The following is a 21,970-nucleotide window of genomic DNA, read 5'->3' on the forward strand; positions in this document are numbered from 1 at the left end:
CCTTTTAGTGGGACTTCACAAGTATGATGATGTTGGAAGTATTAGATAGCCTTCTTGTGTACGTCTTGCAGCCTATTGATGCTACTAATCTTGTCATAAGACAACCTTTTCTTCTATGTTTATGTGAACAGGGATGTAAGTATGTTGCTTTGTTTGGTTTAATAATTTGGTATTCGGAATTCATTGGTTTGATTGATTTAGAATTATGTCGAGTTTGCACACTAATTCTTTTTGAGTTGATGGTCTATCATAAATAAGCTCTCTACCTCTCATAAGGTAAGGGTAAGATCTGCATACGTTTCATTTTTTAGATCTCATTTATGGGATAATGTCGCGAGGTTGAATATAGTTAAGTTTTGTTGTTGTATAGAGGAATTATAATCATTATATTAATCCCTTTAGTTGGCATGGTCAAGGATGGATAGATTCTAACCATTATATCAATTCTCTTAGTAAGCATACTTTGTATTGAATATGGAGATAATTGCAAACTAATTACTCTTGTTGTTCGAAGATGTTCAATTTTTTCACTTTTTTCGAAATTAAATAAAGTGAATTTTGACTTGCGTTTAGGGATGGATTATTATCCATCTAGTTTGGAATCGTGCACCACTAATTTTATCCAAGTTTTGAATTGTTCGCTACTGATCTTCGAAAATTTCTATCATTAAATTCTTTTCTTTTCTTGACATGCGTTCTTAAACGTGACTTTTCGCCACTCGTACCAAAATAATTATCACATTTAGCTTCTTGAGAGTTAACTCATTTTCAAAGCTAAATTTGATTAGATTAATTCAATAATTAAAATTAAGATTTAGCTATTCAAAAACTATATGAAAACTATTATAAGTTGCGATTTTGCTCATATCATCAATATCATTAAAAATATATCTTAACCATATTGGTCAAAATATTTAAGTCTTGGAGGGAATAGAATTTTAAGTTATTTTGGTGTACTTACTCTTTTTTGGTCTTTGAAAGTATAAGTAAAACACACAAATAATTGGTGAAAAGTCATCATTAAGGGTTGAAATTCAAACATATTCATTCTTTCTTGTCTTAAATGGAGCATGTCCAATTCAGGTTGGTAAATTAGGTATTTGTGTTCAATGGACCTGTCAATTTTGCACTTGGTATTTCATACCATTGGCTTTCTTTTTTTTGTCTTTGTATTGGGTTTCGAGATATTTGTATTGAAATCTCAATTAATTTGAATTAGTGTCGTATAAGGTGATCATCAAAAAAAATTTCATATCCAAATACGAACTAGAAACCTCTAAATTAGGATGGAAGCAGAGGCATGGTCAAGTAGGGTCGAAGAGATTTGATTCATCTGAATTCTTTTCGACATAAAATTATATTATATATACATAGTTAAAATTAGTTGTGATGTATATATTAGTAGATGTTGAATTCTTGTTTTAGCTTATATATATATATATATATATGTGTTTTATTTTTTTTATATATATATATTTTTTCATATTTTAAATCCTTAAATAAAAATTCTGATTCCACCAAATATCGTTAATCTCACCACAATTATTGGGGGGAGATTGTTTTGATTATTTATCTTTAAATTTTGTCATGAGCAAAATGCAGACAAAAGAGCAACAATCAATCAACTTTCCCAATGCTGAAATTCATCAACCATTTTCTCTCATGTTTTCTAAACTTAAAATGTCTTAACGATACTAATTTGCTCGGACTTTCTAAAAATATTATTGCACTCTTGCCTCATTATTCAAAAGACATTCATTTAATTTGTTGCTCCATCCTCTCTCCTTTCTTCTTTTTGACACAGAGAGATTATTTGACTATTTATTAAATTAATTAGTTAAACATGATAACAAATTGTTATTCCTCAAAAGTATTTGTTCGAAAGTATCCTAAAAAAAAATGAATATTTCTCAAAATAAATATATTTGAAAAGCTTAGTCGAACATGCTATAAACATTTTGTCAAATAAATTTTCAAAAGTTAATTTTCATGATCTAATTGAAAATCTTGGTGAATCTCTTAAGACAAATATATTTTTGAGGTAAATTATGTGACTTATAGGTCATGATTCAAACGATAGAAATGACCATTAATGTTGGTATTAAGATAGACTGTTTATGTCATATCTCTTAAGATGTGATTCTTTCTCAAATCGTTTATAAATATGAGATACTTTGAACACCAAACTTTCGATGCTTTATTTTGAGGTAAATATCCTTGTAGAAGGCAACAAGGAATTCTACTTCAATATGCAATCCCATGTGATAATAGTGACTAGTGTCTTTTTGTTTTTATCTGATTTAAATCTTACACGTATCATTGAAAGTGATTTGACATTTTTGTACTTTTTCAAGGTCAAATTTGATTATTGGGCTTAATCTTTGACTTATATTCGTTATGGTGTTGTGGTTACCATCTTAAATTGTTGTTACTCTTCCCGTTTATATTAGTTGTTATGTTTCATGTCTTGAGAGTCAAATTATATGAAAACTTTTATTAACATTTTAAATATATTTTTTCACCAACTTAACATGAAAAAAACTATAATTTATTTTATTTATTATATATTTTTGAGTATTTAAATTTTAAATATACATATGATTTGATCTAAATTAAATTTAACTTAAAAAAAGTCAGAATGACTTTAAATAAAGGAAACATGACAAACTAATTTGGAACGAAAGAAGCATTTATTTATTTTTGTTTATTTTTAATTCCCAATAAAGTGTGAATTCTCTACAAATTTTGATTAATTTTGTTGTTTCATGTGCTTCTCCACATTAAAATCAAAATATTAGCTATATATGCCTACCTACCACTATCTTCACATTCTTTTTTAAGTATTAAAATGGAGTCAAATTGCCATTATGGTGTGATTTTATTTTTATCTTTTATTAAAAAAGTTGACCTTAATCACAACACAATATGTGGATCATCATACAAGTGTATAGATGCCAATAATTTTTTATTTTTGAATTTAAGTTATATATACATACAATATAATATATAAAGTTTCCTAATTTAATTAGTAACTAATTTTTCTATTCATTTTTTCATGTTATGTTATATTATATGACAATATAGTAATATTTACTACATCAACAAAATATCTAGATAAACAACGTCATTATAAAGAGTTTTCACTAATACAAATAAATATAAATCACTATCATTTACAATTATCTTTAAAATCACTATCATTATCAGCTCTAATTGAATTCTACCAAGATAGTGTCATTGACCTCCACATGTTCCAACTTAAACAATTGCAATTAACAAATCAAATTCCTATTATTCAAAAGATTGAGTGGAACAAGAAGTGATTAGGCATTTACAATTATTAAAATATTATATTAGAGTGTTTTGCTGTCAAATTTTCTAGAAATTTCTAATTAAGAACATTCTTGAACATTCAAAGTTAGTATAGGCTTTCCCCTCCCTAAGATATCCTTGAGTTTAAGTTATGTGCACGGTAATTATATAAAATATTTATCGTATCGTAAAAAAATATTTCTAAAATAATATACTTGTTACCGTAAATTTGATATGGTAACTTGAAATATAACCATAAATGTGTTGTTTCAATTGCACCTCTATTATTTCTGATGTAATGAGGTTTTAGTTTTTCCGAGGACACGATCCTAATCAGATTCAATCCTCTATAATGAATTTAAATAATAGCATAGATTTTAACACTATCAACACATATAATATAAATTTAATCTCATGATTATTAAAATAAACAATCCAATTTAATATTAATGTCTTCTTGCAAAATTAACTATTATGACTTCCTTACCTGTTTTAGGAGTTTCTAGAGATAATAATAGTTGTTGAATCTGATTCTGCTGTACTTATGCCTAACTTTGAACAACCATTATTAATTTAGTATAATATAGCATGTTAGTACTTGTACTAGACTCATTAAAATAATGTTTAACTTGTTAATTAAGGACCACTAATATGATGCTAAACTGCACAGATGATGACCTAAGTTTGAGATTATTATTTAAGTCATATCGATAACGCGTAAAAAAATTGCAAAGTCTACCTAGATATTTTGAAATAATTTAATATGTGGTATTAAAATTTTTATATGATTGAAATTCAATTTAGCTAAAGTTTAGTGATTTTGCCTGAACTTCAAGTATACATGATTGAAGTTCAACCATTTTTACACGAACTTAATTCTAACATGAATATTTTATCTGAAGCTAGGTTTTGTCAAACTTAATTTCAAACACCATATATCTGAAGTTTTTAAAAAATTGTTAACATTATAACATACAATTTTTTTTAATACAAACATGGTTAACTTTTTGAGTATAAAAAATAATACCTCCTTCGTTAATTAGTTTTTTTTTTTACTTTTTGAATGAGATAGTGAACTTCCTTAAATCTTAAATTAAAGACAATATCATATTTAGTGTAGTCTTAAAGGGTTTAGGGAAGGTGGGGGTGTACACGACCATATTCTTATTCAATTTGATAATGATAAATAAAACACCTCAAAATATAATCAAGTATTGAAGGGAAATATAATATCATACTAAATATAAAGGAGAAAGAGCAGGGACGGCTCTAATAAATTGGTGGCCTAAAGCCAAATTCGAATGGAGGCCTTAAATTCGAATATTTTTTTTTTGTAAAGTTAATTATAGCCAATTATTTAATTTTTCTTAGGACATAGTACTCATAATTTATCAAACTTTTATTAGTTCTTTGCTCTTTTATGAAAAGTTTATATTTTCTATAAATAATACTCGATATTTTTAAAAAATACATGTATAACAAATTATTTTTTTTTTAAATGAGGCCCCTCAAATTTTGGGGCCTAAGGCGGTTGCTTTTTTTCCAAACGTCTAGAGCCGCCACTGAGAAAGAGTGTTGAATAATTCGACAATTGAAATAAAAGGAGGATTGGAGCGAAGAAAATGACAGGTAATAATAAATCGAAGACTAAGATTAATAGAGTAATTAATTTTTTATTTTGATTTTTCATTTGGTATTTACTATTCAAGTTCGACTATATTCAGATTTCGCCGGAAAGTTCCACATTGAGGGTAAAGTGCTCCTAAGTCCTAAGTACTACAAAGGTGACTCCGTACCCAGAGGACTCGAATTCGAGACCTCTGCTTAAGTATAAAAGAGTACTTCCACCACAGTAATAAATTAAAAGCAAACACTGAAATATAATAGGTCAATATATGCATTTTCAAAATGTGAAAAATAATGTTTATGGATTATTATACTCCATAAATTATTTATTTATATTTTTGTGTATCAAGTGGTTTTTTTAAAAGGTGATTAATAATGCAGTCGGTGGATATGCAAATCTTCATAGAACTTTGACAATTAATATTCTTCTCCCTAATAAACTATACCATGAATTAATTAATTATAGTTAATTAATTAGTTCTCCTGGTTCTCTTTACCCAGTTTCAGTTCATCAATTATTTTAATTTTATTCAAAGAGTATTGTGTGGTTGATCCAAAAACAGCCGACTTAGTCTTTTGTTTAATTAATTAATTAGTAATGGAACATTTTTTGATTATCAATAAATAAATAAATAAATTTAATGGGACATTTTTATCCACTTTTTTTTTCTGTGAAATAAATAAATAGAATATTGATTTGACACCCACAAAACAACATGCCTTCGCCAAAAATAAAAAGAAAATTGTAGAAAGAAGGAAGAAATTACAATTTTTATGTCCAAACGCTTGCTAATAAAAGTTGTACATGTGTATAAAGCATGCCACATAAAGATTATAGTAATTCTATTAATATTGACTCAATATCATAATTCGACAAATATTGACTCAATTTATATTATTATCTTAGATAATAATTTGATATTTTATTTTACAAATATATAATCAAACATTAATTCGAGGCTAACGTTATTCAAAAAAATAATTTTTAAGAGTTATATTTGCATGATTTTAAAAAATAAAGACAAAATCTAAATAGAGACTTGAAAAAGAGATATTTGTGAGATACGTTATATCTTTAACTCACAAATATTAATTTTTTTTAATTTTTAATTTATAAATATTAAATTATATCACATAAATTAAAACGTACAAAACAATATTTTGTAAAGGAAGTTGACTCTAGAATTATGCTCTTTACATGTTATTCACGATATCCAACTCACTAATTTCATCACATTTAGTTGATGGAATATTTGGTTAAGGATATTACTATTGGGTACAATTAAATATTATAATATAAAGTTTTTTCCTCATTTATTTGTGTGGACAGACTAAAAATCAAATCTTTGTAAAAAGCAAAAAGCAAAAAACTAAGATACGTACGTTTGTAAATAGAGAATACAGCTGGTGGTGTTTGGTTGAGAATCTTCAATAAAATAATAATAGAATAATGGAATATTATTCTTCGTATTTATGGATAAAATTATTCGATATTTATATGAATAAATTTATTTGATACTTATATGAACGAGAAATAATATATATTGCTTATATTTGGTGGGAGATATTTTCATTTGTCTCAATTTAAGTGATGTAGTTTGATTAGATATAAAATTTGAGAAACAAAGAACTTTTTGTTTGAATCTTGATCTTAAATTAAATATGTATATGATCTTTTAAATCTTGCGGTTTTAAACTTGTTAAGTAAAATATTAAAATTTAAAAACTTACAAAATATAATAAGTAATAACATTCTTTTTAGGACATACTAAATAAAAAAAATACGCTTAAATTAAAACAAAGAGAATAGCATATATTGTCTAATTATGGGAGATAATATATACTGCCTAGACCTTATAGTGGCAAAACATGTATCACCTAATGAAATCTTAGAGTTGCTCGATATTTATATTGGTAAATAGTAACAAATACTTAATAATGAGAAATATCATGTATTGGTGAAAGATAAAAAATTTCGATAAGATAATTGAAGTCCGAACAAATTAATTTAGAAATCAAAGCTATATACTTTTGCTATTCATTTTTACTTGTCCAGTATTCTAAAAATAGATTTTCAGTTTTAGTTGTCACTTTTTACATATCAAGAGAATTTTTTTTTCTTGTTTTACCCTCAACATTAATTACTTATTTCTCAAATCATTTTTCAAAACCTATGACTATATATCAATTAATATGCATATGATAATAAACTACTCATATTAATCGTTATATCTAGGGCTGTTCATGGTTATGGTTATGGTTATAAAACCAAACCAATTAAAAAATTCGATATTTAGTTTGATTTGATTAGGTTTGGTTTTAAATTTTGAAAAACCAATATTATTTGATTTGGTTTTGGTTTTACTAAAAATTAACCGCAAAAATAACCAAACCGAACGAGAAGTTATATATATAAATTTTACAATTATTTATAAATAAAATATAAGTATTTTGATAAATTTTAATTAACCTAAGTCTTTAATTTTACTATTTTATGAAGCCCAACACTTATATTTTAGGCCAACTATAAAAACGTTAAGTCTAAATCCCTCAATATTCATTACTTTAAAGATCATACTCTCTCTGTCCTATATAAAATTTTCTAACGCAACATTGAATAATCTAAAGCTCAAGCTAAAGAAGATGGTAATTGATTAGTTTTGACTATGAAATATTGGTTTTTTTTTAGAAGTAATTTCTCAATATTTTAAGGTGTAATTTTATTGAAAAGTTTATTGATAAGATGTTGAGATCTCCAGAATATTGAACCAACTTTATGCTATTGACAATGAGTTTTTTTAGTTTCCAAAACTTGGTACATTGGATGAATCACTTTGTTCGCGTAATAGCTTATTTGTGAATTATTCATGTACTAAGTGTTTTTGTCTATTAAGATGCGTATGTCCAGAACAAACTTATTAGTTTCGAACCGAAAAAATCTAACCAAACCGAACCAAACCAAACCGGCGTTAACCAAATCGATGGTTATTTTTTTTATTTGGTTTGGTTTGGTTTTGGTTTTAACTAATAACCGATCCAAACCGAATCATGAACAACCCTAGTTATATCTTAAGAAATCTGCAAAATCAATGTAAATAAATAGACATAACGAACATATCAACAAAATAACATTTTTTTTTTCTGTTTTACTCTCAATATTAGTTACTTATTTATCGAATCATTTTTTAAGACCTAAAACTATATATCTACTTGTAACAAACTATTTATATTAATCGTTATATCTTAAGAAATCTACAAAATTTAGCGAGAACAAGTAAACGTGAACGGATAGAAACTAACTTCACCAACGCAACCAACCACCCCCTCTCATCCCACCACCCACTTCCACCCCCAACCCCCAACCAATCAAGTCCCACAAAATAACACTATATATATATCCACTCATCCTTTTCCATTTGAAAGAAAGAAAAAAGTGTTTAAGCAAATTCTAAAACCATAATAATAGTATTATCCCAAAATATGGGATTACAAAACCAGCTTAGTGACATTTCTACTGAATCAATTCCAATATTAATGATAACCCTTTTTGCTAATTCTCTTAATTATCTCCGTTCCTTAATCTACACTTTCCTTCAATTTTTTGGCATCTCTTCTTCCCGATTTACCCCTCATCAAATCGACGATTCGTTCTGTGAAGCGGTCGGGTCCGGTTTAACCGGAGTTATTTTCCTCGCCGATCAGCTTAATCTGAACCGGTTGCTATCTTATCATCATCAACAGCAAAATGATGAAAAAACCGGTGCCGATTCAAGTACCTGTGTGGTTTGCTTGAACCGGTTGGGTGATGGTGACCGGGTGCGCAAGTTAGCATGCCGGCACGTGTTTCACACGGAGTGTTTAGATGGGTGGTTCAATACGCTAAATTTCAACTGTCCACTTTGCCGGTCTACTTCGGTCTCCGGTGAGCGCGTGGTGAGAGCGCGGCGGCGCGTTGCTGGGGATTTACTTGCTTGGTTCTCGTTGAACTGAGTGTTAATGGTCGACGATGAAAATTAGACTTTTTTTCTTTCTTTTTTTTTTCTAGTTTTTTTTTTAGGAAATTAGTATTGTTTTCCTTTTTGTTTTGTTTTTGAAGGGCATTGATAGGAAGCTCTTTTCTACCACTTGATAATGATGTAAAAAGGTTTTTGTTTTTGTTAGTATTACTACATCTTAATATGATTTCCTTTTCATTTCTTTTTAGCTTTCGGTGTTTGAGCTTTACTCGAGCTTAGTCAATCAACTTCGTGATTTTTCATAGTTTTCACCATTTTCTTTTAGAAAAATAACCTTTCGCTATCTAGGCTTCCTCGAAGGAATGGTCATGAGCCTCTTCTTCCTAGAAGGTCATGCCCTAAAAAATGGGCTATTTCTCCTTTTGGTAATTACTTTCTTCATTCATTTTTACTGAATATTTTTGGAGATAGACATGCTCATTAAGAATTAGTGATTGACATGATTATTTATCATAATATATCTATTAATTGAATTTTAGTACTAGGTGTTGTAAAATAATTTGGAGAAGACGTAATTAATGCTAAAGCTAAGACATGAAAAAAAATATTTATCTTTTGTTGATAGTATTAAAAATGAACAATCTTACAATTTTTTTGAAATAGTGGACAAATAAAAAAGTGAACAGGAACTAAATAGAAGTAGTAATTTTGCTAATTCAATTGAGTTATTAAATTGTTGAAACCTTTTGGTAATGAACTCTTTCTTTAACATATTTAATCAAGATAAAGACTTCAATTTGAAACACAATATTCTACTTCAATGATGAGGAGATCGAGAGTTGGTGCTGTAAGACAAACAAATTGATTATATGTGGTTATCTTAAGAGTCAAGTTGCATGTTTCTGGTGCACAATCTTATCAAATGGATTTTGAATATGTACATAACCAAGTACATGACTATTTTCTAATATTACCTCTAATGGTTGTTGCATTGCTTCATCATATATTTTTTCTTAATCTTAGTCTTATTTGTAGGACGATACTGAATATGTTGATGTTGTACTTATATCTTAAGCTATCTAAGTTGATGCGAGTTCTCCTTCAAATCGTAAGGACAACCACAATGATGATATATGATTAGTAGTTAAAAACCATTAAATATAGTTTTATTTTAACAAGGGAATGAATAGTAATGAAACCTAATCAACATTTGAATTACAATCAAAGACATATGGTTGGGGGAATTAATCATTCATTACTAAAGGAGTCTTTATCTAGACATTGGAAGAGACAAAACAAACAAAACACTTCCATAGAAGTATCATTATGTATCAACAAATGTACCACATTAACGTAAACAGAATTACAAGAAAATAATTTGCCCTTTTACCTTGTATGCAATCAAGCCACTCTCTTTATGGTCACAATTCACAACCATCCTGCTCTCTTGAGTACTTGTGATGCAATTATTCTTTTACTTACAGAGTCAATTTAATTCTCAATGTGCATTCATTCAATTATTTTACTTTGTTATAAACACATCTTTCAATTTAAGCTTCAAATTATTACTATTAGTTTGATCTCATTTTACTGTTGAGTGATCTCATGAGTTTCTCCTGGTCAGTAAGACTGTGGCGGAAATGGCAGCGATGGCCGTAAGGACAAGGATCACCATTAAGGACCATACGGCATACCTCAGTCTTGTAGCGTGGGTGGCGTAGGACGGGACGAAGCTCATCAATGCCATGAGCAAATTGGCAGTTGTCTCCATATGGACATGCCCCTGTTTCTTGCCATTTGTTGCACAGTTCAGTCTTGAACATGCCCTGATTGTAAACATCTAATTCAAGTGGTTCCTCTTCCTTCTTGCTTCCTCCTTTCACATATACCCTTTGCTGTGTTATCACCACAAAAACATGTGATTTAGGCCATGGACACATTAATAACATATCAATTTTCTTGGGCTGAAAATGTAATTCTAAACAATTTCAATAGGGTAAAAAGTTACAGAACACAAGTAAATAGATGCACTTTGTGGTATGCTATCTTTATGATATAGCCTATAAAACTTATTAGCTAGATAGAAGGTAAGCATTCCTTTTTATTCAAATTTTGTTAATGCAATGTAACCATCTACAACAACAACAAATCCAGTGTAATCCTACAAAGCTGGGTCTGAGATGAGAAGGTAGAATGTACGCAGATCTTACTACTATATTAAAAGTGGAATCTTTGTCTATGGGCATAATGTATTTGTACTATATGTTGAATACTTTCCCTTTCTTTCTTTTATTTGAGTCGAGGGTCTATTAGAAACGAACTCTATCTTTATGATATAAAGTTAGATTTGTGTACACATTAGCCTTCCAAACTACACTCGTGATTTGAATTTGGTATTATTGTTAGCTCACTATATGAATCATCAATAAGGTTGCAATATAGAAGAAATATTTACCGCTGTGTTGACTGATGATGATTTGGTCCGATTATGTGGCCTACTTCCACCAGCAGCATGATTTGTTTTCAAGTAACCATTAGAACGTACTGAAATACTCTTGGGTAATAGTACCCGATCCACTCCATCTGCCCGACCCGAGTCCATCACGCTAGTTGGGCTTAGATGACGATCCGCAACTACGTCTTCCCATGAATGCCCATCACTGGATGTTTCCTCTTCATGTCCAACACCAACATGCATCCTCCTCAGCCCATTATCCAGGCCCAAACCCGATGAAGGCCCATAATCCGAATAAGCTTTCAGCAGCAAGGACAGTCGATTGTTCAAATTGAAATTCACCATTTTCAAATTGATGTTCTCTTGACGAAGAGCTAGAGTTTTCTTCTCTGTTTCAAGGAGCTGAGATAACACTCTGCTGTGACGATCCATTAGATCTTGTTGATAATGCTGGTCGATAAGCAATTGAGAGCTGTGATTTTGACGGAATCGAGGTGTTAGTACCGGCGTCACTGTTGTCTCTGTTGACGGTTGACTGTCGTCGAGTAACAGTCCGGTAGGAGGAAACAACATCGATGAGTAGAGTGAGGTTAGATCGAAGGCGGTAGGCTGGCTGAGTACCGACGGCGATGGCAGTCCGTTGTCATAGCTGTATGCGCCTCCGCGGCCGGTGGTTGAAATTTCCCTCTGCATTCTCGTCTGCTTCAAAATCAACGTGTTTCGGTACACGCTGATTTTGTGCAAGTTGCTGCAGATGTAAAACGTAGAAAACGTTTTCAATCAGTTCTTCAAAAATAAGCAATTCGTTTTCTATATACTAGCATTTGAATATGATAAATTCAGTAAAAAATCCTCTCTTTTTTCTACTGAAACTCAGAGTGAAACTGATTTCACAATTCGCATTCTACATACTAATCGAAACAAATTCAACCGGTTGTTTTCGTTCTAATTTTATAAAATCGCATCAATTCGATGACAACAATCCGAACAGAGATTCAACAATATCGCTTCGAAATTTCTCTTTTTCTTCTCATTACACAGTAAACAAAAACTCAAACGTACTTCTAAAAGTTGCTATGAAAGTTAACAATACTTCACTGTTCTGATGTAAACAGAGCAAATCATTTCAATTTAAAGCAGTTTTTCCTCCCATATATACGCGTACATGGATGAAAATTCACGAATCACGATCATTCTATTACTCAAGCTCTCTAAAAGTTCACTTTTCTAGCAAGTATTACATAGAACTGGATCTACAATCGTAGCGAAAAATGAAATCAGAAGCAAAAATGCACACAGAGTCGAGCACGAAAACACATAATTGAAATCTACACACATTCAGAATCAGAAATTCAAGGATAAAAATTGAAGAATTTTGAAGATGATACCTGATGAAACAGCAACGAGCAGCTAGAAGTGAGCTGCGGATACTGATTATTCTTCCACCAATTCTTCTAGAGAGAGAAAGAGTAAAATCATAGAAAGAGAAATTATGAGCTCTGCTATAATGGAAGATGAAAGAGCTTCATATATATATATATATACTTGTAAGATAGATTTCTCTTGATCACTGATCAGAGACAGGGAGGGGTAGTTTGGGTAAAACGAAAATAGTAACCGTTTTTAGTGTATGTATAGCTCTGTTTCTGGTAACTGTAACAGAATCGTAATTTAGTTATTTGACACTATTTGCCCTTGAAATCAGTTCACATGTAGCAAGTTTCCGAGGGTATTAACGTCATTTCATTAAGCTAACTCTAATGAATTCAGGGATATGAAGTGGAAATCGAATTGATTTATAGCGGGAATATATATTCAAATATTTGTGGTTTATATTACTGGCTTGACTTATTTAAATTTGCACTGTATAGATCAATAGAGGGGTAAAATACACCATATATGTTCGATTTATCTGAATTCACACTAAGTAGACCAATATAAGGATAAAACGTTCTTATTGGCTTGATTTATCTGCCCGTTTGTACCGAACAAACCAATAAAGGACAAAAGGTTTACTACTTGCTTGATTCGGATAAACCAATAAAGGTTAAAAGGTTTACTAGTTGCTTGATTTATTTGTATTTGCATCGGGTAGACCAATAAAGAGGTCAAAGGATCCCTACATAAAATTTATCTATTTATCAGGATTTGAACTCGAAATCTCTAGTTAATTAAGGGATGAGGGCATTGGCCATTCTACTCCATTCCTTTCGTTTATGTACTTTAAGTGTGATTGCTATAATATATACTTCCTCAACCATTTTAAGATACATAGATTTAAGAAGATCATTGCTTACTCCTCAATAGCTCATATGAATCTGATGACTATTGTATGTTTGATCGGGCGTCAACCATTATTTTGAGTATTTTCAAGATATATTCATTTGGATTACTATTTATTTTGCTGATTATATCGTTTGTTAGAAATGTAAATACTAATAGTGTACATACCAATGTTTATGTTCTTTCTATTTTTCTTTACATCACACTACTTTAACTTACAATCCTTTCCTCCAACCTGCTAATGCGAAATGCTTTAGGCATCGAACTGCTTGTTACGTAAACAAAAGAAGGCAACTTGTACTATGTTTTGTTTTCTAGAAGTGATCAAATTCAAGAACTTTATGTAGTTTGATTTGATTTTATTAAGTTATTTGAAGAATCATATATCCTAGTAGTTGGATCTACAAGTAGTTAGCCTAATAAAATTGAGTTTCAAAAGTTTACCAACTCTATTTTTGGATAGAGATGAAGTTCCAATTGATGAATTTGTGTTCTTTTCCCTTCTAAATTTGGGTATTTTTTTTTTGTGTGGGGGTGGGGTGGGGTGGGGGAGGCTCATGAGTATAAAACTAAATTAATTTATCTATATTCTTACTTTGTGACAATTATATGATACATTACAAGAATTAGAAATTGTTAGAGTAAAGTACATCTTTAAATGGAAAGAGATAATGATTGAAGTTGATGAAAAAGGTGTAAGCTACAAGTTAGTGCAAGTACATTAGTTCATTACATTCTTGAATCTGAAATGTGATCATTTGATTCTTTGAATCAATACTTGAATATATTAAGGTCTAAGGTAGATAATTAGTTAGCAACTTAGCATATTGTTAAGGCTTTTATATAGGAAGTTACTTATCCCCCCCCCCCCCCCTCCCACCTATAATCATATATCTCACACACACACACACATATATATATATATAAAAGAGAAATTTAAGCCCGCCTACGTGGTGCCACCATAAACCAAAATTTTCTTTTAATTTATTTATTTTCAAAAGTTGCCTTTTTTTTATGAAAAGTAATGACATTTATGAAAAGTTGCGACTTTTATGAAAAGGTGCAACCTTAATGAAGAGTTATGACTTTTATGAAAAGTTATGTCTTTTATGAAAAGTTGCGACTTTAATGAAGAGTTGCGACTTTTATGAAAAATTGCGACTTTTATGAAAGGTCGTGACCTTTCTGAAATGTTGCAACTTTTCCGAATAGTTGTAACCTTTCCGATAAGGCACAATAAACATTTGTTCACACTACCCTTTGTTGTCTATAAATAGAGGGATTTCCTTTTATTTAAAACAACGAAAAATCTTAACGTCTTCTTCTTCACAATTAAATATTTATGTACTTTGCTCCTGTTGAGTGACTCACTGACACAATTACTTATGTTACAGATTCTGGTATGTATTTTTACAGTCATTAATTTATGTTTATGTTATTGAGGATAAATGATAAGATGTACTCCTTTACATTATTAATGTTTGTTACTACGTAATCTTGTATGTAAGATAATATAGTGTTTTAGTTTTAATGACTGATAGGTTTTAAGTATTATTTTATAAATTCCGTTATATTAAATGCCCGCATGAAGCACGGGTAATTTTACTAGTTACCTAATAAGTGATTAGATCGTGTAAATATTTTCTTTCACTGTCAATTTATACAAAGTAATTAATTTAGCATGAAAATGACTCATGCCAGTTAATCGTGCAAAGTGTGAATACTACTAATTAAAATATAAATTTTCAGCAGACGATTTTTCATAGAAAATCTCATATTTTTCCTTGTGTTTTAAGTGAGATTGCTATAAATTCATATCTTTTTGTAATAAATTATTACTAGACAATTTATGCAAAGTACAATCCATCATAAAATTTTACTAGCAAGCAACAATAGTAGAAAATAATAGTTAATCTTTAATTAGGTGATTAATAATGTCACACCCATCACTATCACTTATAATGCCTTGTTACTTAATCATCAACTTAATAATCCATAATAAAGGGAAAGAAGATTTAAAACTTCCATTCAATTATTATCTAAATTATTTCACAGTTAAGAAACTTTAAAAGGACAATAAATAGGGTCCCATCATTTATCTGCTTTTTACTTCACAAAATCAAATTTAACATGTTTTTCTCCATTATTTTCTTAAATTAAAAATAATAAGATTTGGTTACAACAAAATTCTCATTATAGCTTGCTGTTAGGGAAGACTATATGTTGATTGCTTGTGTTTGCTTGTTATAGAAGATTATCAAGATTGTTGTTTGGTGGTTTTGTTTTTCCAATTATTTTTAAAAAAAATTAATTTATATACACTAATAAATTAATAATATTGTACATTACTATTTACATTATCAATATATTTTAACCTGCCGTAACAAGTTATACGTCTTATTTTTCAGGTTACTACATTTAGTTAGCTTTAATTTATAAGACATTTAACAGATGTGTAAGTTAAACTCTTTCTCTTTTTGTTGTTATGGAAGATTATCAAAAATGATGTTTGTGGTTTTAGTTTTCCAAATTCTTTTTTGGACTTTAACTTATGTTAAAGATATTATATTATCACTATATTTTAACTTGTTATAACTGGTTTAATTTAGGTTACTAATCTTACTTTTTATGTACGATTTCTTCACTTTTGTTTTACGTGTCCTGACAATGCAAAAAATCATTTTACACTATCAATGCATAATAGCTAAACTCATTTCTTTTTGAGTTTAACTGTTATACACTGTTAGATTATTCAAATGTTATTTACAAATAAACTTTCTAGAAAAATAATATTTGAAATCTTTAAAATGAAATATATTTTTTGCTATAACAAATAAAAATAATCTGATAATATAAAACCTCTTTATATTCTAACATGTATATGCCATTTTAAGAAGGAAACAATGATTTTCTTTAGGGGAAAAAAGAAGTTTGCTTCTTTATCACAACTTTTAACTAACTATTAATTTTATTTTCAATTTTTTCATATCTCTCCAATCACAATTTAATTTGAATCATGTGTTGTTTGGTGTAAATAAAGCCAATATGATGCCACTTTCAACCTCCAACTTACACACATATTTTCTTTTTAAGTAATTGTCAAGGTTGTTAAGCTAGCTATCACACATATAATATTATTGTATAGTTTTGACTTCTTTTTCATTACAGTTTGCAACACACACATTGGCCCTACCATACAAACACAAATATTACTCAATGAGGCTAATTTCAACTCGTGTACATATATATATTCCATTTGTTTACTTCTTTTAGTTTTATCCCGAAACTATTATTATTTGTATTTTTTTTTATCTGAACTATATATCACCATCTATTAAAATATATTTTGAAGTTGAATATTAGTGGTTTCCTTTTACTAATTTAACTATCACTATGTACTCAACTAGATGTATGTTATAACATAGATGGTGATGATTCAGGTAGAAAAAGTGAATGTACAACTGATAGTTAAAACGTAAAACTCACAAAAATGTGATAATTCAAACATATTTTTGATAGTTAACTCTTAACAAAAAGATACTTGATATCACCTATTACGTGCACCTTGACTATTCCACTAGTTAATTACGTGTTTCCTCCTATCAACATATATAGGTACCAATAAACTTAGGTAGATGGGGATTTTTTTTCACACAAACTGACTCAAACATTGCCGATATTTAAAAAAATAATCGAAAGAAGTTGTTGCTTTCATGCTATCCATTTTAGGCTCGTAGAATCAATTGAAAATATTATGTGTTAATTCTACTATAACGGTATTGAATATTGATACTTCCATGACATTTATTTGTATTGACTGATAATTTAAGGCATTATTATGTCATTAAGCAAATTAAATGGCTGAACAAACTGGGGTCCCTGAAAACTCAATTTAGCCAAGAACATTTTGTAAAATGTGATGCACATCTTGAACATCTTGTCATGTTGAAATGATAGACATTAATTGCATATTCATTTTGTTGGAGGATAGAGATGGCAATGGGTGTGGAGCATATTGACTAATGCAGTGTTGTAGCTAACTCGTTAATTAATTATAAGTATCCTCTGTTGAGGGAGTACACTAACAAGAATGAAACTTAATTTAATTAGATGGAAGTGAAAAACCTTAATTATATGAGGAATTAGGAAGATGAAAGAACGAAATACGAAAAAGGGATAAGATCCAAGAAAATACATACAACATAAGAGGATAACCTTTAGTAGATTGTTTTTAGGTTCAAATCACAAACAAGGTGGCTTAGAGGGTTAAAATAAATCCGAAATCAAAAGCAGGACAGGACAGGGTGGAGCGAGTTAAATTTTTTGTTGGGTAACATTTCACCCCCTCTATCCCATTTGCCATCCCTACCTATGTTGCATAGACCCTCCAAAAATGCCATTGTAACTTGTATTCGTGTCGAATCCTCAAAAAATGCATAACTTTTGAAGAATATGACATACTTAGAGGTATTTTTGAAGAGTCCGAGCAACATAAATCTCTATGGAAGGAGAGATGAAGGTTAGGGGGGGGGGGTATGCTATTGATTTCATTACTAACACAAGTCTACATGTCAATGGGTGATGTTTATCACAAAAAAATTACTTACTACGAACTATGTAACATCAACAACCAACATAGCTTAATAGGTAAAAGGTCAATATCTAGGAATGTTAAGATTTAGAATCAAACAAACCTTCATTTCAGATGGACTATCACAATAAGTCTGTCTTGTCCTATTGAGCAAAAATGCACAATCCAATCTACACAACATAATACAGAAAAATACTCTCGATAACAACGTTATTTGTCTGAATATTTTTTGAAATTTTATTATAGAGAACATACGATATATAGCATAACATAAAAAATCGGTTCCACAGAAAACTAAGATGATTATTCTGAAATGTTATTATAGAGAAGTTCAATTATAGTTTATAAAACAAAGTGTTGATCTTATGATCTATATATTGAAGTGTTATGAAGTGTGGATCGTTACACAAAATAAAATGTGATTCTTCATCATTTGATATAGTCACAAAACATTTATATATTTTGATTGTTACTTAATTTTTATTATATCGTATTATTAAATGAGGAAAAATAACATTTTATTTTGGGTAACTATCAACACATAAAATAATTGGATCCATATTTTGTGGAACAGTATAACTTGTTCCCTAGTTTTAGGATATGCAGTAACATAAAATTAGGACAAAAAATATTTGAAATTTCCAGTTATGCGATTAGAAAATTTTAGCTATATGTACTGCCATTTTTTAGACCTATTTTTGCTAAATCAATTAAATTTGGTTCAAAATTTACATAACACTTGTATATACACATGTTAATTCCCCTTATAAATTAGATGTACATGATTAATGTACAAACAATTAATTAATTTATACACATTTATCTAATTAAAAACTCGAAATATTTTACTAGGGTGACAATTTCCATTATTATTTGAAAATTAGGTATTAAATAATCCAACTTTAAAAGTACTTAAACCTAGTCAAAACCCTATTAATTAGCACTCGAATTAGTATTCTTTTCAATAATAAAATAGATCACACGAGAAAAAGTCATTTTTTTAATACTAAAATTGTTCCTTTAGTTACGCTATTATTGTTATGTAAAATCACACCATAAAAACACTTCATTTCTCACTCTCACTTCTATGCTCACACTGTTTTTTTTTTTGTTTTGTTTCTAAATTCACTTTTATAATCCAATGGAATTTTTTAAGGAATTACTTACTATTTTTTGTACCACCACCCTTCTTTTCGGCGGTGGATTTTGTTATTTTACTTTCCTCTTTGGCTCTGCGGAGCAGAAGGGTAAAAGGGCAATTCAACTTTCTGGTGGTTCTCTACCTAAAGAGAAAGTTCAAGAAGGGTATGATCGATATTCGTCATTTTTCGAGCGTGGCCCTAATGGAAATGAAATGGACTCCTCCGATAAAGTCCCCGCTCTTGTTGACACATTTTATGATCTCGTCACCGATATATATGAGTGGGGTTGGGGTCAGTCTTTCCACTTCTCTCCTCGTATCCCGGGAAAATCCAATCACGATGCCACGCGTATTCATGAGGAAATGGCGGTTAATCTTTTGAATGTGGAGCCCGGAGCCCGTGTCCTTGATGTTGGTTGTGGGGTTGGTGGCCCAATGCGGGCCATCGCGGCCCATTCAGGTGCTAATGTTGTTGGTATCACTATTAATGAGTACCAAGTGGAACGGGCCCGGGCCCACAACAAGAAGGCGGGGCTTGACTCTATGTGTGAGGTTGTTTGTGGCAATTTCCTAAAAATGCCCTTTGATGACAATAGTTTCGAGGGAGCTTACTCCATCGAAGCTACATGTCATGCACCTAAGCTCGAAGAAGTATACGGAGAAATCTACCGGGTATTAAAACCTGGATCATTCTACGTATCCTACGAGTGGGTTACAACTGAATTATACAATTCAGACGATCCTGAACATGTGGAGATAGTTCGAGGGATTGAAAAGGGAGATGCATTGCCCGGGTTGAGAAGCTACAAGGACATTGCTAAAATCGCAACCAAAGTAGGTTTTGAGGTGATTAAAGAGAGCGATTTGGCTAAGCCACCCGCGGAACCATGGTGGACACGGCTCAAAATGGGGAGGATTGCTTACTGGAGGAATCATGTCGTAGTAACGATACTTTCTTGGCTCGGGATCGCCCCTAAGGGCGTCGTCGATGTCCACGATATGTTGTTAGTGACAGCTGATTATTTGGCTAAAGGAGGTGACACTGGCATTTTCTCTCCTATGCATATGATTCTATGTAGGAAGCCTGAATAAGTACATGTACGATTATAGCGATAAATCGCGATGAATGGGTATTAATTAGTTACGAAGATATTATCGACGAATTAGCGATGAAAATCATGACTAGTCATAGAATTAATCAGTTTAGCACTAGTATCAATTTTTTTTTTTGTAGTGGCATTATTAGTATCTACATATCTACATATGTTTTTTGGCCTTATAATGATTTTTTTTTGTCTTTCTAACCTTTTTATAACAACTTCGTTTGTTTTAATATTCTTTTTGACTTTTATAGGGATAGACTTTCATACAATTATAACAACATTTGATAGTTAAATCTTATTTAACAATCATCTATAACAAGTTTAATAAAGATAGCTAATACATCATTAATAAATTTTGACCCTTCAAACTTTTGTCCAATAAAATACACATATATGTGTATATTTTTGTAAGGAAATTATTTCCCCTGTATTTCTCCTCTGTTTCTTCTTATTTCTTTACTGTTTCACTGCATTTTCGAGTTGTAGCTCTTTCGAGTAACTAAATTAGTGATCGATTGGTTGTTATTGTGTTTTTTCTATACATATCTAGACTTATTCGCATAGACATTCACATGTAGCTCTAAGGAAGACGCGTAGAAACTAGAAAATTATGTAACAAAACATTGTTGAAGTGCATATTATATATGATATTGTTACTCTTCGTTTGCACAAAACAAAAGAAGGTTACATTCCATTGTGCACTCATTGGGGATCAAGAAATTGCGCGTCTCTTTTCTTCAGCTGGTCATGTTTTAACAAAAGTAAAGCTCCAGGCACTAAACATCAACGACATTTCTCTAGATATTATTCGACACTATGGAATTGCAGTGACAAATCTAGTTCTTGGATGGATTGACTTGGATTTGTATTCAACTCCATCAACTAAGACTCTTGCTTTATACTTACGGATATGTACAAAACCTTCATTCATGGATTGGTAACTTGAGACCTCTTTCGCAACTTTTGGATCAAGCATCATCTATTGCATTGACAACGGGGATCAATATCTTCTCTTAACCTTGTGAGACATCATAGTCCACAACAAACTCGTATTGATTGAGATGAAGAATCAGTCTGGATATGCTCTCCACCAGTGGAAGATCAAGCAGTAGCATCCATCTCAGTGATATACCGACCTTTCAGAGTTCAAATTCTCAAGTTGTAGCAACTGAACCTCCCGAGACAGCCGCTCCATCAGGTCCAGTTAACATCAACAGGCTTAGTACGGCTGTTACTGCCAGACTCAACCTCGAACTCAACAGTCTCACCTTCACTGAGGCTTTGGGAACACTCAGATCTGATACCAGACTGATGAGCAAACAGATCGTCACCGAACCACTTAACCGTTCCCTTAGCCCTCTGTCCATTCTCCCTCACAATCCCTTTGTCTGTTCCCTTTGGAACTGTCACCGCGACAAGGAAATATGTTGCTGGGATAAGAAAGAAGGACATGAATATTTGTTCACCTTTTGGATCAAGCAGTAACCCCGCACGAGGAGCAAC

General features: G+C 30.7%; 3 protein-coding genes across 3 annotated transcripts; 2 read left to right on the forward strand and 1 right to left on the reverse strand.

Annotated features, from left to right (window-relative positions):
- The first annotated feature begins 8,418 nt into the window (after window positions 1–8,418).
- LOC125821435 (E3 ubiquitin-protein ligase RHA2A) lies at window positions 8,419–8,928 on the forward strand. Its single transcript, XM_049500851.1, has one exon. It carries the CDS (start codon window positions 8,419–8,421, stop codon window positions 8,926–8,928), a length of 510 nt encoding a protein of 169 aa, XP_049356808.1.
- A 1,268-nt stretch (window positions 8,929–10,196) lies between these two features.
- On the reverse strand, window positions 10,197–12,833 carry LOC125821525 (zinc finger CCCH domain-containing protein 15-like). The gene is made up of 3 exons (XM_049500943.1): window positions 12,738–12,833; window positions 11,350–12,097; window positions 10,197–10,789 (listed from the first exon to the last, which is right to left on the reverse strand). The coding sequence occupies exons 2-3, from the start codon at window positions 12,040–12,042 to the stop codon at window positions 10,466–10,468; spliced, it is 1,017 nt and encodes a 338-aa protein (XP_049356900.1). The 5' UTR covers window positions 12,043–12,097; window positions 12,738–12,833; the 3' UTR covers window positions 10,197–10,465.
- Window positions 12,834–19,351: 6,518 nt separating this feature from the next.
- On the forward strand, window positions 19,352–20,461 carry LOC125821570 (24-methylenesterol C-methyltransferase 2-like). The gene has a single exon (XM_049500990.1). The coding sequence runs from the start codon at window positions 19,365–19,367 to the stop codon at window positions 20,454–20,456; it is 1,092 nt and encodes a 363-aa protein (XP_049356947.1). The 5' UTR covers window positions 19,352–19,364; the 3' UTR covers window positions 20,457–20,461.
- Window positions 20,462–21,970: the final 1,509 nt, after the last annotated feature.

Source organism: Solanum verrucosum, unplaced genomic scaffold, assembly GCF_900185275.1.
Source record: "Solanum verrucosum unplaced genomic scaffold, falcon-dt-bn FXZP01000217.1, whole genome shotgun sequence".
NCBI classification, from domain to species: domain Eukaryota; kingdom Viridiplantae; phylum Streptophyta; class Magnoliopsida; order Solanales; family Solanaceae; genus Solanum; species Solanum verrucosum.